At 40.8% G+C, this 16,034-nt stretch overlaps 1 protein-coding gene across 2 annotated transcripts in view; it reads left to right on the forward strand.

Moving 5' to 3' along the window:
- Window positions 1-16,034, forward strand: part of LOC118369873 (transmembrane protein 150A-like) — a 49,334-nt gene that overhangs the window by 11,653 nt on the left and 21,647 nt on the right. The window contains exons 3-6 of one of the 2 annotated variants that reach the window (XM_052498771.1): window positions 1,450-1,497; window positions 2,406-2,492; window positions 8,768-8,864; window positions 13,533-13,600. In XM_052498771.1, the coding sequence (XP_052354731.1) occupies window positions 2,477-2,492; window positions 8,768-8,864; window positions 13,533-13,600 (181 nt within the window). In that variant the 5' untranslated portion in view covers window positions 1,450-1,497; window positions 2,406-2,476. The remainder of the gene's footprint in view (window positions 1-1,449; window positions 1,498-2,405; window positions 2,493-8,767; window positions 8,865-13,532; window positions 13,601-16,034) is intronic. The other variant, XM_052498770.1, reaches the window with a different exon arrangement.

The raw sequence follows: 16,034 nt of genomic DNA on the forward strand, positions 1-16,034 counted from the left end.
TGTTTGTAGACTTATGTAGACAAATTGTATCTGTGATGGTACGCTATCCATTTGTTTTTTTGTATGCTATTTTATTATATGAGAATTAACCAATGATATCAGGCCACACCCGGCCATGATTACAGACACTATATAAACGAGTCACCCCGCAGTGTTGGTCATTATACCCTGATGAAGACCGCTTATTAGGTTATTAAATTATTGCACTTGAGCACCTAGAGTGTGAGGCTCTCATTTTTCTTTTTTTGTGTTCTACTCTGCTAGCCAGCACCTCGCCTAAAGAGGTGCGTTTCTTTCTCCTCTTAAACATGCTAAAATTGACACGGTATGAATTTATTAAATTATCATGATGAAATATTGTATTCAAGCAACCTTTGAGATGTGAATAGGTGACATTTAATTCCAAAGTCTGAGTTTATTTTCTCTCCCTTCAGTTCAAATAATGTCTGCAATTGATTTCATGAAAGGTTGCGCCATTTTTATGTGGTTGCGTCATATTTCTGTGCATACTTTCCGCTTCAAAATATGTACAAACGGAGTACGCATCTGAGTAGTGCCCTCCCATACATTGATTTGGACTCTTACTCTAATCTTCCCGTGCTCGAAGCACCGTAGTATGCATTTTGAGAAAGACCCTGTGTGTTTGACACCCTATATTCGGATGAGAGTGCAATGACAGCATAGATGGAGAGCATAGCCTACATTGAGAGCGCATACAACCAGTGACCCTTAAACTACATTGGATGTGATCTCCCCCCTCCCCCGATTTTTCAGCTGGTATTACAGGAATTTGAGAGCCGATCTAGGTTGTATATTCTACAGTGGACAGGTTGCTTGCCTCCCCTGGATTTCTCCACCTGAATTTGTAATTCTTACGACTTAAACCTCATCCACTTAAAAAATCCCGCCTCCCTATCATAACACTCTGAAAGCAATGCATTTTACCGCTAGAGCATTCTCACGTAATGGTCATGTTTCAAATAACCTACATTTTACCTCTCTTCTATTGTGTGAAACTGCCCTGTGGTTGGAAACCTTATTCTTTCACCCCGTTCTCCCTGGTTCAACCACAAAACCACCAGTGACGGTTATTGTTCCTGTTCCCTTTATTTGTTCAATGACTCACTGGTTCCGACTGTATTTCTCTTTTTACTGTTTCTAAGAATAGAGGCCACTGGGAAAACGAGTATTAAACATGTTAGATGATGGTCTATTCCCTGAATCACTTTTTCCATTCCAAGCCATATGAATGGCTGTGAGTTCATAAGCCTCATGCTTCGAGTAGTTAAATGTTCAAGTTGCAGTTGTGTGGTCCAGATTGAAGACCATGGTACGTTGATGAGGTGTGTTGCTTCCTCCTGTCTGTGTAGTATCCTAACCATTACTCCTTTATCTGAACAATGTTCTCTATATTATGCATAGGCTGACCCTTTTCTTCACCTGTCACAGGTACGTCATGGCCCTGTACAACCAGCACGTCTGTCCTGTGGATAACTGGTACGTAGCTAAATCATTCATGTTAATAGCTGTTTATTAAAAAAAATTAACTAGTCAAGTCAAATTCTTATTTACAATGACGGCCTAGGAATAGTGGGTCACTGCCTTGTTCAGGAGCAGAATGACAGATTTTTACCTTATCAGCTCTGGGATTTGATCTAGCAATCTTTCGGTTACTAGCCCAACGCTCTAACCACTAGGCTACTTTCTGCCCCACTAGGCTAACTGTGTAGTTTATTCATGTTAATAACTAGTTATCAACCAGTTGTATCACTGCTACATAGCCTGAAACCTATACATGGTATAATACTTGCCTGCATACGTCAAACCACTCTCACAACAAGGAGTCTCTTGACTCTCCTGCTCTCCTCTAACTCACTCATCTCTATATAAGCTGCCTGTTAGCTTAGCTGCATGTAATCATGCTACATTTTTTTTGTAAGAAAACACTAAAATCACCAGGAATTTGTTTAATTTAGGAAACCTGTTTCTGAGCATTCCCAAGAGAAAAAAAATGTCATCAGGTCTCAATTTAATCAAGGTATTCAAACTCTTTTTGAAGTAAGTTGTGGTCAATTTGCAATGCACAAATTATTATAGTTATGTTCCGGCCCCCCGACTATCTGCTCCGACCAGAATCGGCCCGCAGCAGAATTTAGTTGCCTTGCTGAGTGTGTGTGGGGTTGTCAAAACACTTTTCCATGTAATGCCACTTACACTAGTATTTCCATAATAGGGATGTTGCAATAGTGAAACGTAGTCTTCTATTATGCACTACTAGACTGTTTACAAGGGCTGCTTGACATGACTTTTAAAACCTTGTCCTCATCAAAACATCCCTTTCCTCCCTGTGTGTGTGTGTGTGTGTGTGTGTGTGTGTGTGTGTGTGTGTGTGTGTGTGTGCGCAGGTTATATAACCAGTCGTGTGACAAGGAGCTGTACCTACAGAGTGGACCAACGTTGTGCTGTACTCTAGACAATGTTCCACTCATCAGGTCAGTCTGATCTTTCTCTCTCTCTCTACCAATTTCAATATAAGGGGCTTTATTGGCATGGGGAACATATGTTCACCTTGCCAAAGCAAGTGAAATAGAATATAAACAAAAGTGATATAACAAAGAAATTAACAGTAAACATTATACTTCCAAAAGTTCCAAAAGAATAAAGACATTTCAAATGTCATGTCTATATACAGTGTTGTAATGATGTACAAATGGGTAAAAATAATAAACATAAATATAGGTTGTATTTACAATGGTGTTCTTTGCTGGTTTCCCTTTTCTTGTGGCAACTGGTCACATCTTGCTGCTGTGATGGCACACTGTGGTATTTCCCCCAATAGAGGAGTTTATTAAAATTGGATTTGGTCTGCGTAATTTGAGGGAAATGTGTCCCTAATATGGTCATACGTTTGGCGAGAGGTCAGGAAGTGCAGCTCAGTTTCTTCCTCATTTTGTGGGCAGTGTGCATATAGCCTGGCTTCTCTTGCGAGACAGGTCTGCCTTCTGCATCCTTTCTCAATAGCAAGGCTATGCTCACTGAGTCTGTGCATAGTCAAAGATTTCCTTAATTTTGGGTCAGTCACAGTGGTCAGGTATTCTGCCACTGTGTACTCTCTGTTTTGGGCAAAATAGCATTCTAGTTTGCTCTTTTTTTAGTTAATTCTTTCCCATGTGTAAAGTAATTATTTTTGTTTTCTTATTTTTTAAAATTGATTTCACTTTTATTTAACCAGGTAGGCTAGTTTAGAACAAGTTCTTATTTACAATGCGACCTGGCCAAGATAAAGCAAAGCACTGCGACACAAACAACACAAGCGTTACACATGGAATTAACATGCGTAAAGTCAATAACACAAGAAGAAAAAAAGGAAGTGTATATACAGTGTGTGCAAATGGCGTGAGGTAAGGCAATAAATAGGCCTTAGTAGCGAAGTAATTACAATTTAGCAAATTAACACTGGAGTGATAGATGAGATGATGATGTGCAAGTAGAAATAGCAGTGTGCAAAAGAGCAGCAAAGTAAATAAAAAAACTAAATGGGGATGAGGTAGATTGGATGTGCTATTTACAGATGGGCTATGTACAGCTGCAGCGATCGGTTAGTTGCTCTGATAGCTGATGTTTAAAGTTAGTGAGGGAAATATAAGGCTTCAGCGATTTTTGCAATTCGTTCCAGTCATTGGCAGCACAGAACTGGAAGGAAAGGCAGCCAAAGGAGTTGTTTGCTTTGGAGATGACCAGTGAGATATACCTTCTGGAGCGCGTGCTAAGGGTGGGTGTTGTTATCGTGACCAATAAGCTAAGGCGGAGCTTTACCTAGCATAGACTTATAGATGACCTGGAGCCAGTGGGTCTTGCAATGAATATGTAGTGAGGGCCAGCCGACTAGAGCATACAGGTCGCAATATTAACCAGGTGAAATTGTCATTTCTTTTGCATTCATTGATGTCAGGTTATATGCAATTGTTTGGGCCGCCTGGCTCGTTGCAAACTAATTTGCCCAAATTTTACGTCATTACGTAATTTTACGTAATTATGACTTTACATTGAAGGTTGTACAATGTGTCGTGTCTTTGGCTATGCCGGATTAAGTGATATGACATGCTATTCTATAAAATAATTTATCCATAATTAATATTACCTGATTGAGCTAATCATGTAAATGTAATTAACTAGAGTCGGGCACCAGAAAATAATATTTATAGAGCTGTTACCTTCCGAATAAACTCTTAAAGACCTAGTAATATTTTACATCATTAGCAGTTAATATTAATTGTCATCTTAATTCAATCTCATCTGAAAGTTGTAAATTATTAGTTATCTGCACGAACCCTGGCTAACAAGTTGAACCAGCAATACAAAATTGGGTTTAATTATTTTTTTACTAAATACCTAACTAATTACACATACACATAATTAAAACATAACTTGATTACAAATTACATTTACATTTAAGTCATTTAGCAGACGCAGGGGGGGTGAGAAGGATTACTTTATCCTATCCTAGGTATTCCTTAAAGAGGTGGGGTTTCAGGTGTCTCCGGAAGGTGGTGATTGACTCCGCTGTCCTGGCGTCGTGAGGGAGTGTGTTCCACCATTGGGGAGCCAGAGCAGCGAACAGTTTTGACTGGGCTACGTCAAAGGAAAACGTCCCTAGCGGGCGGAACAGATATGACAGCTGGTTACACAAAAGAAAAGGGGCTGGGTTTGAGTGAAAGAGCGGGAAGACTGAGGAACAAAAGGGCGAAGCTGTGCTATCGTAAACACAGTATCTTATGCATTCTAAATTACCACCCCATTTGGAAAAGGAAAATGCAATAAATATTTACTCTGAGCTGCCCTTCGGTAGGTTGGTGGTAGATGGAAGGCCGTGTTGCCCAACTGAGTTCTTTGAAGAATGTCCTCTGGTTGTCAATTTGATACGTTGTAGTAAAGTCGTTGGGTGATAGACGGGATACTCTGTCTGTTCCTTCCTAACCCTTGTTTGGATCTGCTATTGCTAACTCAACGGCTAGGAGGTATCACTTCTGTAGTGAATAAAAGTTCAAAGTTCATACCATTCGCAACCAAAGCTCATGCTGATGTTGGCTTTGTTCTGTTATTATCTGAACCATTCTGACATAGGACCGTCGTCCTCGGGAACAGGAGGTTATATTGTCGTCAAGGGCTTATATAGGAAGGTAGAGGAGGGCGTGTTTGAAAAGTTTTATAGCCCATGTCCCTTCACAGGGGCGGGCCACTGATTGAGCAGAGCCCTACCTTATGAAAACCCAAATCTCACATTTTAGAAGCTAAAATCACATTTCATCCCATCATGAATAATTTCATATTCAAACATTTAAATTGAACAACAATTCCATGTGAATCCGATAACTCTGTGAAGACTTTCCACTGTAGTGTTTATGTCATCTTATCATTGATGAGAATATCTCAGATGACAACCGAACTGACATCATATTCATTAAGTACCACTGCATATGTTCAATTGTTCGGATTACCAGAATATAGTCCATTTCCCCCCACCTTCTGATGTTCCCAGAATCTCTCTGTTAACCAAGGGTTTTGCAAATGTAACCTCAGTAGGGTAGAGCGAGGAAAAAGGGGGTAAGAGGTATTTATGACTGTCATAAACCTACCACCCAGGCCAATGTCATGACAAATGTAATAGCAATATTTAGACTTAGGGATGCCACCCGTTAGATAAAATACGGAACGGTACCGTATTTCACTGAAACGTTTTGTTTTCGGAATTATAGTTTCCGGATTCGACCATATTAATGACCAAAGGCTCGTATTTCTGTGTGTTATTATGTTTTAATTAAGTCTATGATTTGATATTTGATAGTCAAACAGGACATTTGTGCGTTTTGCCAGCAGCTCTTCGCTGTGTTTCAGGCATTGAGCTGTTTATGACTTCAAGCCTATCAAGCCTGAGACTTGGAGTAGTTGTTCCCCTTGCTCTGCAAGGGCCACGGCTTTTGTGGAGCGATGGGTAACGATGCTTCGAGGGTGGCTGTTGTTGATGTGTTCCTGGTTCGAGCCCAGGTAGGGGCGAGGAGAAGGACGGAAGCTATACTATTATACTGGCAATACTATAGTGCCAATAAGAACATCCAATAGTCAAAGGTATATGAAATACAAATGGTATAGAGCGAAATATTAACTACAACCTAAAACCTCTTACCTTGGAATATTGAAGTCTCATGTTAAAAGGAACCACCAACTTCCATATGTTCTCATTTTCTGAGCAAGGAACTTAAACGTTAGCTTTTTTACATGGCACATATTGCACTTTTACTTCTCAAACACTGTTTTTGCATTATTTAAACCAAATTGAACATGTTTAATTATTAATTTGAGGCTAAATGGATTTTTATTGATGTATTATATTAAGTTAAAAGAAGTGTTCATTCAGTATTGTTGTAATTGTCATTATTACAAATAAATGAAACAATCGTCCAATTAATCGCTATCGGTCTTTTTTGGGTCCTCCGATAATCGGCATCGGCTTTGAAAAATCATAATCGGTCGACCTCTAGTTTGTATACGTGGATTTTATGTTGTGTGTTTTTCCGCCAACACCAGTTTCCATCAATTTGTATAGCAGGCCCTCGTGCCAAATTGAGTCGAAGCTTGTTTGTTTGGTAATTCGTGTGCAAGGTGAATACGTGGTCTGTTGTACGGTAATTTGGTAAAAAGCCAATTTGGCATTTGCTCAGTACATCGTTTTCACTGAGGAAATGTACAAGTCTGCTGTTAATGAACCTGCAGAAAATTTTCCCAATGTTGCTGTTGACGCATATCCCACGGTAGTTATTGGGTTCAAATTTGTCTCTACTTTTGTGGATTGGGGTGATCAGTCCCTGGTTCCAAATATTGGGGAATATCCCAGATCTGAGGATGAGCTTAGAGTATAGCCAATTTGAATTTGTGGTCTGTATATTTTATAATTTAATTTAGGATACCATCAACTCCACATGCCTTTTTGAGTGTAAGTGTTGTATTTTGTCCTGTAGTTCATTCAATATAATTGGAGAATCCAGTGGGTTTTTGTAGCATTTAATAGTTGATTCTAAGATTTTGTATTTGATCATGTAAACTAGCACTCAAAAGTTTTGGGTCACTTTGAAATGTCCTTGTTTTTGAAAGAAAAGCACTTTTTAATATTATTATTTTTTAAATAACATCAAATTGATCATAAATACATAGACATTGTTAATGTTGTATATGACTATTGTAGCTGGAAACGGCACATTTTTTAAATGTACATTTTTTATAGAATATCAACATAGGCGTGCAGAGGCCCATTATCAGCAACCATCAGTCCTGCGTTCCAATGGTACGTTGTTAGCAAATCCAAGTTTATAATTTTAAAAGGCTAATTGATCATTAGAAAACCCTTTTGCAATTATGTTAGCACAGCTGAAAACTGTTGTGCTGATTTTTAAAAAAAGCATAAAACTGGGCTTCTTTAGACAAGTTGAGAATTTGGATCATCAGCATTTATGGGTTTGATTAGACTTAAAATGGCCAGAAACAATTAACTTTTTCTGAAACTCGTCAGTCTATTCTTGTTCTGAGAAATTAAGGCTATTCCATGTGAGAAATTGCCGGAAGATCTTGTACAACGCTGTGTAGTACTCAATTCACAGAACAGCGCAAACTGGCTCTAACCAGAATCGAAAGAGTGGGAGGCCCCGGTGCACAACTGAGGACAAGTACATTAGTGTCTAGTTTGAGAAACGGACCCCCCACAAGTCCTCAACTGGCAGCTTCATTAACTAGTACTTGCAAAACGCCAGTCTCAATGTCAACAGTGAAGAGGCAACTCCGGGATGCTGGCCTTCTAGGCAGCTGCAAAGAAAAAGCCATCTCTCAAACTGGCCAATAAAAATAACTCTGAGATGGCTTTTTCTTTGCAACTCTGCCTCGAAGGCCAGCATCCTCCTTCTTCACTGTTGATGTAGAGACTGGTGTTTTGAAGGCCAGTTTTATTGCTTATTTAATCAGAAGAACAACAGTTTTTAGCTGTGCTAACATAATTGCAAAAGGGTTTTCTAATGACCAGTTAGCCTTTTTTTAAATGTTAAACTTGGATTAGCTAACATATTTCTGATCAATTTCATGTTAATGGGCAAAAAATGTACCTTTCAAAAATAAGGACATTTCTAAGTGACTCCAAACCATTGAATGGTAGTCTATATGTTTTTGCTGTTTTTTTCTTTGTTATATAGCTCTCTACCCCTCTTTCTCGCTTTCATGTCACCACACCTTTCGCTTTCCTTTCCTCATTCTTTCTTCCTCTGTCTCCTCCTTTCCTTTCTGTATCACTGTCACTATCTTCCTCTGTCGCTCTCTCTGTTTCTCTCGGTTCCAGTGTGTGTGTCTGCGTATGCGTGTGTGATTCCTGTTTCTTAAAATAACTGACGGCACACACACACACACACACACACACACACACACACACACACACACAGGAATTCCCCAGAAAAGAGGAGTCAGTTTTCCGATGGGGGTTGAGATAATTAAGAGACGTGTGCTTTGTTTAGCCTCTCCCATCCCCAGAGTCTTCAACTTCAGAGAACCGTTAAGGAATGTAAATATATGGTTTCTATAGAAATTGTGACCAAATATATGATATGGTATTGAAAAAGCTTACAGGATAACTGGCTCCTACCTCTAGAAGTTGCAATTACTGTTTCATGGTTCTATAATCGACCTGTGAATGAGAGAAAGGGTCGGGTGTGTGCGCTTGCTTGCTTTTTAGTGTGTGTCTCTGAGACAGTGGCGAGGTCCAGTAAGCTGAGAGGGCTTGGTCTTAACAGGAGACGGGACCAGGCAGACAGGTGGAAGCTCGCAGGCAGGTATTATGACTGATTGCCTCACCCCGATAAGAGCTGGTTTCCCTCTTCACCTTTCTAGGAAGGGTCGGAGAGTAGGTGAAAGGTCAAATGCTATGTTATAGCAGAGAAGGAAACTCTGACCTTTTCCCAATTGGAGCTGCCTGATTCCTCCCATCCATTCCTCCATCCTCTCCTTGCCTCTTTTGGAAAAAGGTCAAAGGTAATTGAGAAGACGAGGCGAGGAAACAAACAAATTACACTCCTTGTTTCATCAAGTGTTTACATACAGTGCCTTTAAAGTATTCAGACGCCTTGACCTTTTCCACATTTTGTTACGTCACAACCTTATTCTAAAATGTATTAAAAAATATATTTTCCTCAGAAATCTACACACAATACCCCATAATGACAAAGCAAAAAAATTCTTAAATGGGAAAAACTCTTCCTAGAGTTGGCCGCCCGGCCGAAATAAGCAAATGAGAGAGAAGGGCTTTGGTCAGGGAGGTGACCAAGAACTGATGGTCACTCTGACAGAGCTCCAGAGTTCCTCTGTGGAGATGGGAGAACCTTCCAGAAGGACAACTATCTCTACAGCACTTCACCAATCAGGCACTTATGGTAGAGTGGCCAGATGGAAGCCACTCCTCAGTTTGCCAAAAGGCACCTAAAGACTCTCCAGAACATGAGAAACAAGATTCTCAAGTCTGATGAAACCAAGATTGAACTCTTTGGCCTGAATGCCAAGTTTCACGTCTGGATGAAACCTGGCACTATCCCTACGGTAATGCATGGTGGTGGGAGAATCAGGCTGTGGGGATGTTTTTCCAGAGCCAGGGACTGGGAGACTAGTCCGGATCGAGGGAAATATGAATGGAGCAAAGTACAGAGAGATCCTTGATGAAAACCTTCTCCAGAGCGCTCAGGACCACAGACTGGGGTGAAGGTTCACCTTCCAACAAGACAACGACCTTAAGCACACAACCAAGACAACGCAGAAGTGGCTTCAGGACAAGTCTCTGAATGTCCTTGATTGGCCCAGCCAGAGCCTGGACGTGAACCCGATTTGAACATCTTTGGAGAGACCTGAAAATAGCTGTGCAGCAACGCTCCCCATCCAACCTGACAGCGCTTGACTGAGATGGCCGCCTCGCTTCGCGTTCCTACGAAACTATGCAGTTTTTTGTTTTTTTACGTGTTATTTCTTACATTAGTACCCCAGGTCATCTTAGGTTTCATTACATACAGTCGAGAAGAACTACTGAATATAAGATCAGCGTCAACTCACCATCAGTACGACCAAGAATATGTTTTCCGCGACGCGGATCCTGTGTTCTGCCTTACAAACAGGACAACGGAATGGATCGCAGGCAGCGACCCAAGGAAACGACTCTGAAAAAGAGGGAAACGAGGCGGTGTTCTGGTCAGACTCCGAAAAAGGGCACATCGCGCACCCCTCCCCAGCATTCTTCTTGCTAATGTCCAGTCTCTTGACAACAAGGTTGACGAAATCCGAGCAAGGGTAGCATTCCAGAGGGACATCAGAGACTGCAACGTTCTCTGCTTCACGGAAACATGGCTTACTGGGAAGACGCTATCCGATGCAGCCAACGGGTTTCTCCACGCATCGCGCCGACAGAAATAGACATCTTTCTGGTAAGAAGAGTGGCGGGGGCGTATGCCTCATGACTAACGAGACATGGTGTGATGAAGGAAACATACAGGAACTCAAATCCTTCTGTTCACCTGATTTAGAATTCCTCACAATCAAATGTAGACCGCATTATCTTCCAAGAGAATTCTCTTCGATTATAATCACAGCCGTATATATCCCCCCCCCAAGCAGACACACATCGATGGCTCTGAACAAACTTTATTTAACTCTTTGCAAACTGGAAACCATTTATCCGGAGGCTGCATTCATTGTAGCTGGGGATTTTAACAAAGCTAATCTGAAAACAAGACTCCCTAAATTTTATCAGCATATCGATTGCGCAACCAGGGGTGGTAAAACCTTGGATCATTGTTACTCTAACTTCCGCGACGCATATAAGGCCCTGCCCCGCCCCCCTTTCGGAAAAGCTGACCACGACTCCATTTTGCTGATCCCTGCCTACAGGCAGAAGCTAAAACAAGAGGCTCCCACGCTGAGGTCTGTCCAACGCTGGTCAGACCAAGCTGACTCAACACTCCAAGACTGCTTCCATCACGTGGACTGGGACATGTTTCGTATTGCGTCAGATGGAAATATTGACGAATACGCTGATTCGGTGTGCGAGTTCATTAGAACGTGCGTCGAAGATGTCGTTCCCATAGCAACGATAAAAACATTCCCAAACCAGAAACCGTGGATTGATGGCAGCATTCGCGTGAAACTGAAAGCGCGAACCACTGCTTTTAATCAGGGCAAGGTGTCTGGTAACATGTCTGAATATAAACAATGCAGCTATTCCTCCGCAAGGCTATTAAACAAGCTAAGCGTCAGTATAGAGACAAAGTAGAATCTCAATTCAATGGCTCAGACACAAGAGGCATGTGGCAGGGTCTACAGTCAATCACGGACTACAAGAAGAAACCCAGCCCAGTCACGGACCAGGATGTCTTGCTCCCAGGCAGACTAAATAACTTTTTTGCCCGCTTTGAGGACAATACAGTGCCACTGACACGGCCTGCAACGAAAACATGCGGTCTCTCCTTCACTGCAGCCGAGGTGAGTAAGACATTTAAACGTGTTAACCCTCGCAAGGCTGCAGGCCCAGCCGCGCCCTCAGAGCATGCGCAGACCAGCTGGCCGGTGTGTTTACGAACATATTCAATCAATCCCTATACCAGTCTGCTGTTCCCACATGCTTCAAGAGGGCCACCATTGTTCCTGTTCCCAAGAAAGCTAAGGTAACTGAGCTAAACGACTACCGCCCCGTAGCACTCACTTCCGTCATCATGAAGTGCTTTGAGAGACTAGTCAAGGACCATATCACCTCCACCCTACCTGACACCCTAGACCCACTCCAATTTGCTTACCGCCCAAATAGGTCCAGAGAGATAAAGATAAAGAGAGATAAAGATCATCAAGGACATCAACCACCCGAACCACTGCCTGTTCACCCCGCTATCATCCAGAAGGCGAGGTCAGTACAGGTGCATCAAAGCTGGGACCGAGAGACTGAAAAACAGCTTCTATCTCAAGGCCATCAGACTGTTAAACAGCCACCACTAACATTGAGTGGCTGCTGCCAACACACTGTCATTGACACTGACCCAACTCCAGCCACTTTAATAATGGGAATTGATGGGAAATGATGTAAATATATCACTAGCCACTTTAAACAATGCTACCTTATATAATGTTACTTACCCTACATTATTCATCTCATATGCATACGTATATACTGTACTCTACATCATCGACTGCATCCTTATGTAATACATGCATCACTAGCCACTTTAACTATGCCACTTTGTTTACTTTGTCTACATACTCATCTCATATGTATATACTGCATCCTTATGTAATACATGTATCATACCATCTACTGTATGCTGCTCTGTACCATCACTCATTCATATATCCTTATGTACATATTCCTTATCCCCTTACACTGTGTATAAGACAGTAGTTTTGGAATTGTTAGTTAGATTACTTGTTGGTTATCACTGCATTGTCGGAACTAGAAGCACAAGCATTTCGCTACACATCTGCTAACCATGTGTATGTGACAAATAAAATTTGATTTGATTTTGATTTGATTTTGAGTGGATCTGCAAAGAAGAATGGGAGAAACTCCCCAAATACAGGTGTGCCAAGCTTGTAGTGTCATACCCAAGAAGACTTGAAGAATTGATCCCAAGTTGCAGCAACAAAGTACTGAGTAAAGGGTCTGAATACTTTTCAGTTACTTTTTTTAAATACATTTGCAAATATGTCTAAACCTGTTTTTGCTTTGTCATTATGGGGTGTTGTGTGTAGATTGATGAGGGAAAAGTCAAGGGGTCTGATTTTTACATTTGAATCTTTATTTAACTAAGCAAGTCAGTTAAGAACTAATTCTTATTCACAATGACGTCCTACACCGACCAAACCCTGACAACGCTGGGCCAATTGTGTGCCGCCCTATGGGACTGCCAATCACGGCCGGTTGTGATACAGCCTGGATTCAAACCAGGGTGTCTGTAGTGACGCCTCTAACACTGAGTTGCAGTGCCTTAGACCGCTGCACCACTCGGAAGACCTGTCTGAGGCACTGTAGCTGGAATTGCAAAATGCATCAAATGTAGTATAACATTTTTTAACTAGATGTGGCAGTCATTTTATAGACAAAAGGATAAATAAGTAGCGTATCATTTTTAAATGTCTGCATGCTTTTCCCCTCCGAGAAAACAATAGCTGTTTCAAAGTGGGTGTGGCTGACTTCAAAATTCTTCAACGGTTGGATACACCTGAGAATCCTCCGCCAGAGGAGGCAATTGATGAGATGAGCGAACTCCTTTGTTCACCTGTTAACAAATTGACACTCCAACACATGTCGAACACTTATCCGTTTTCGTGTCACAGATGAGAGGAGGAGTTGAGGAGAGGACAGACTTTTACCCAATTGAGAAAAGGCTGAGAGACACTGTCTTTTTTTTTTTTTTTTTTTGCCTGTAATCTAATTGGTCTTTTGAACTGCGTTGTTGTCCTGTTTCCTTCTACAGTAAATGTGGGACTCTTCCTCCAGAAAGCTGCTTCTTCAGCCTCATCTGCAGCGCTGGATCCTTCATGGGTGAGTCTGTCTATACACATGAACTGATCTGGGTTGTCGGAGATAATCAATTAACTTAAGTTAACTTTTTGTAAAAAAAATTGTTGCAAAAAAACATTCAAAATACACTGAACATCAAATACATATCTACTATATACAATCTATACAGCTAAAAACAATGCAATGTCACAACAAGTTGACTTTGAGGTATAAAAAAGTGTGCTTTGTCAATGTACCTGTTTTTGCTGACTTTCTTTGGACAAAATCAAGATGTCAATATTCTTGTAATGCTTTTTGTATAATCTTAAATTCCAGGTCAATTTGAGCAAATTCTGAATTTGCGATTGATCAAGATGAGTCAAATCCTGCGATAAACTTGATAAAATGTTGGTTTGTTTAACAGCCCTAGAACTCATACATCATGTGCACGTGTCGTGCCTTGTGTGTGTCGGCAGTTTGAGTCTTAACGGATCCAGTCAATGATTCCCAGCTGTGGCTGAGCCCACTCCATTGACGCACAGCCCTGGGCATGCATGTGTCTGTGTTATCCACTGTGGACCAGGGTGGCTGGACGTAATGCCAAGCATCAGAGAGCCACCTCTGTGTATGACTGTGTGTTCATAGTTGTGTGTTTCCTACCCTACTCAGGGGAGAGGAGGCTTGATGACCACTGCTATTTAAGGTCTGCTGGCTGGCTGTAGCAGCTTTTAAAGCCAGACTCGGTAAGTCCCAAATAAAATTAAACTTTTTTTCTGGTTTAATATACAGTACCAGTCAAGTTTGGACACACCTACTCATACAAGAGTTTTAGTTTTTTGTACTATTTTCTACATTGTGGAATAATAGTGAAGACCAAATATATGAAATAACACATGGAATCATGTAGTAACCACTTAACAAAAAACATCTAAATATATTTGAGATTCTTCGAAGTAGCCACCCGTTGCCTTGACAGCTTTGCACACTCTTGGCATTCTCTCAGCCAGGTCTCCCTTGAAAAAGAGACTCTAGGTCTCAATAGGCTTTTCCTGGTTAAATAAAGCTTAAATGAACTGCAACTCAGATTGCAGCCCAAATAAATGCTTCAGAGTTCAAGTAACAGATGCATTTCAACATTAACTGTTCAGAGGAGACTGTGATTCAGGCCTTCATGGTCGATTTGCTGCAAAGAAACCACTACTAAAGGACGCCAATAATAATAAGAGACTTGCTTGGGCCAAGAAACATGATCAATGGACATTAGACCGGTGGACATCTGTCCTTTTGTTCTGATGAGTCCAAATTTGAGATTTTCCGTAGGTGAACGGATGATCTCCACATGTGTGGTTCCCACCGTGAAGAATGGAGGAGGTTGTGTGATGGTATTTAGAGTTCAAGGCACACCTAACCAGCATGGCTACCACAGCATTCTGTAGCTATACGCCATCCCATCTGGTGTGCGCTTAGTCCCACGATCATTTGTTTTTCAACAGGACAATGACAAACACACCTCCAGGCTGTCTAAGGGCTATTTGACCAAGAAGGAGAGATGGAGTTCTGCATCAGATAACCTGGCCTCCACAATCACCAGACCTCAACCCAATTGAAATGATTTGGGATGAGTTGGACCGCAGAGTGAAGGAAAAGCAGCCAACAAGTGCTCAGCAAATGTGGGAACTTCTTCAAGATTGTTGGAAAAGCATTCCAGATGACTACCTCATGAAGCTGTTTGAGAGAGTGCAAAGCTGTCATCAAGGCAAAGGGTGGCTACTTTGAAGAATCTCAAATATATTTTGATTTGGTTACTACATGATTCCATATGTGTTATTTCATATTTTTATGTCATCACTATTATCCTACAGTGATAAAAAAATAACTTTTTTTTTTAACAACAAATTATAAGTAAAGCAGCTTTGTTTACAAATTGCAGGTGACGTTTCTCCAGATAATTATAATGCATATAACTTGATATTATCAATAGGTCTATCTGATCCATCCACTACTTCAGCAAACTCGGCAAAAAAAGAAACGTCCTCTCACTGTCAACTGCGTTTATTTTCAGCAAACTTAACGTGTAAATTAGAGGTCGACCGATGTTATGATTTTTCAACACCGATACAAATAAATAAATAAAAATGTGTGTATGTGTATATATGTATATATATTATTTATTTGTAATAATGACAATTACAACAATACTGAATTATTTCACTTATTTTAACTTAATATAATACATCAATAAAAATCAATTTAGCCTCAAATTAATAATGAAACATGTTCAATTTGGTTTAAATAATGTAAAAACAAAGTGTTGGAGAAGTAAAAGTGCAATATGTGCCATGTACAAAGGCTAACGTTGGAGTTCCTCGCTCAGAACATATGAAAATTGGTGGTTCCTTTTAACATGAGACTTCAATATTCCAAGGTAAGAGGTTTTAGATTGTAGTTAATATAGTATTTATTGGACTATTTCTCT

The sequence above is a fragment of the Oncorhynchus keta genome, chromosome 36 (assembly GCF_023373465.1).
Source record: "Oncorhynchus keta strain PuntledgeMale-10-30-2019 chromosome 36, Oket_V2, whole genome shotgun sequence".
NCBI lineage: Eukaryota > Metazoa > Chordata > Actinopteri > Salmoniformes > Salmonidae > Oncorhynchus > Oncorhynchus keta.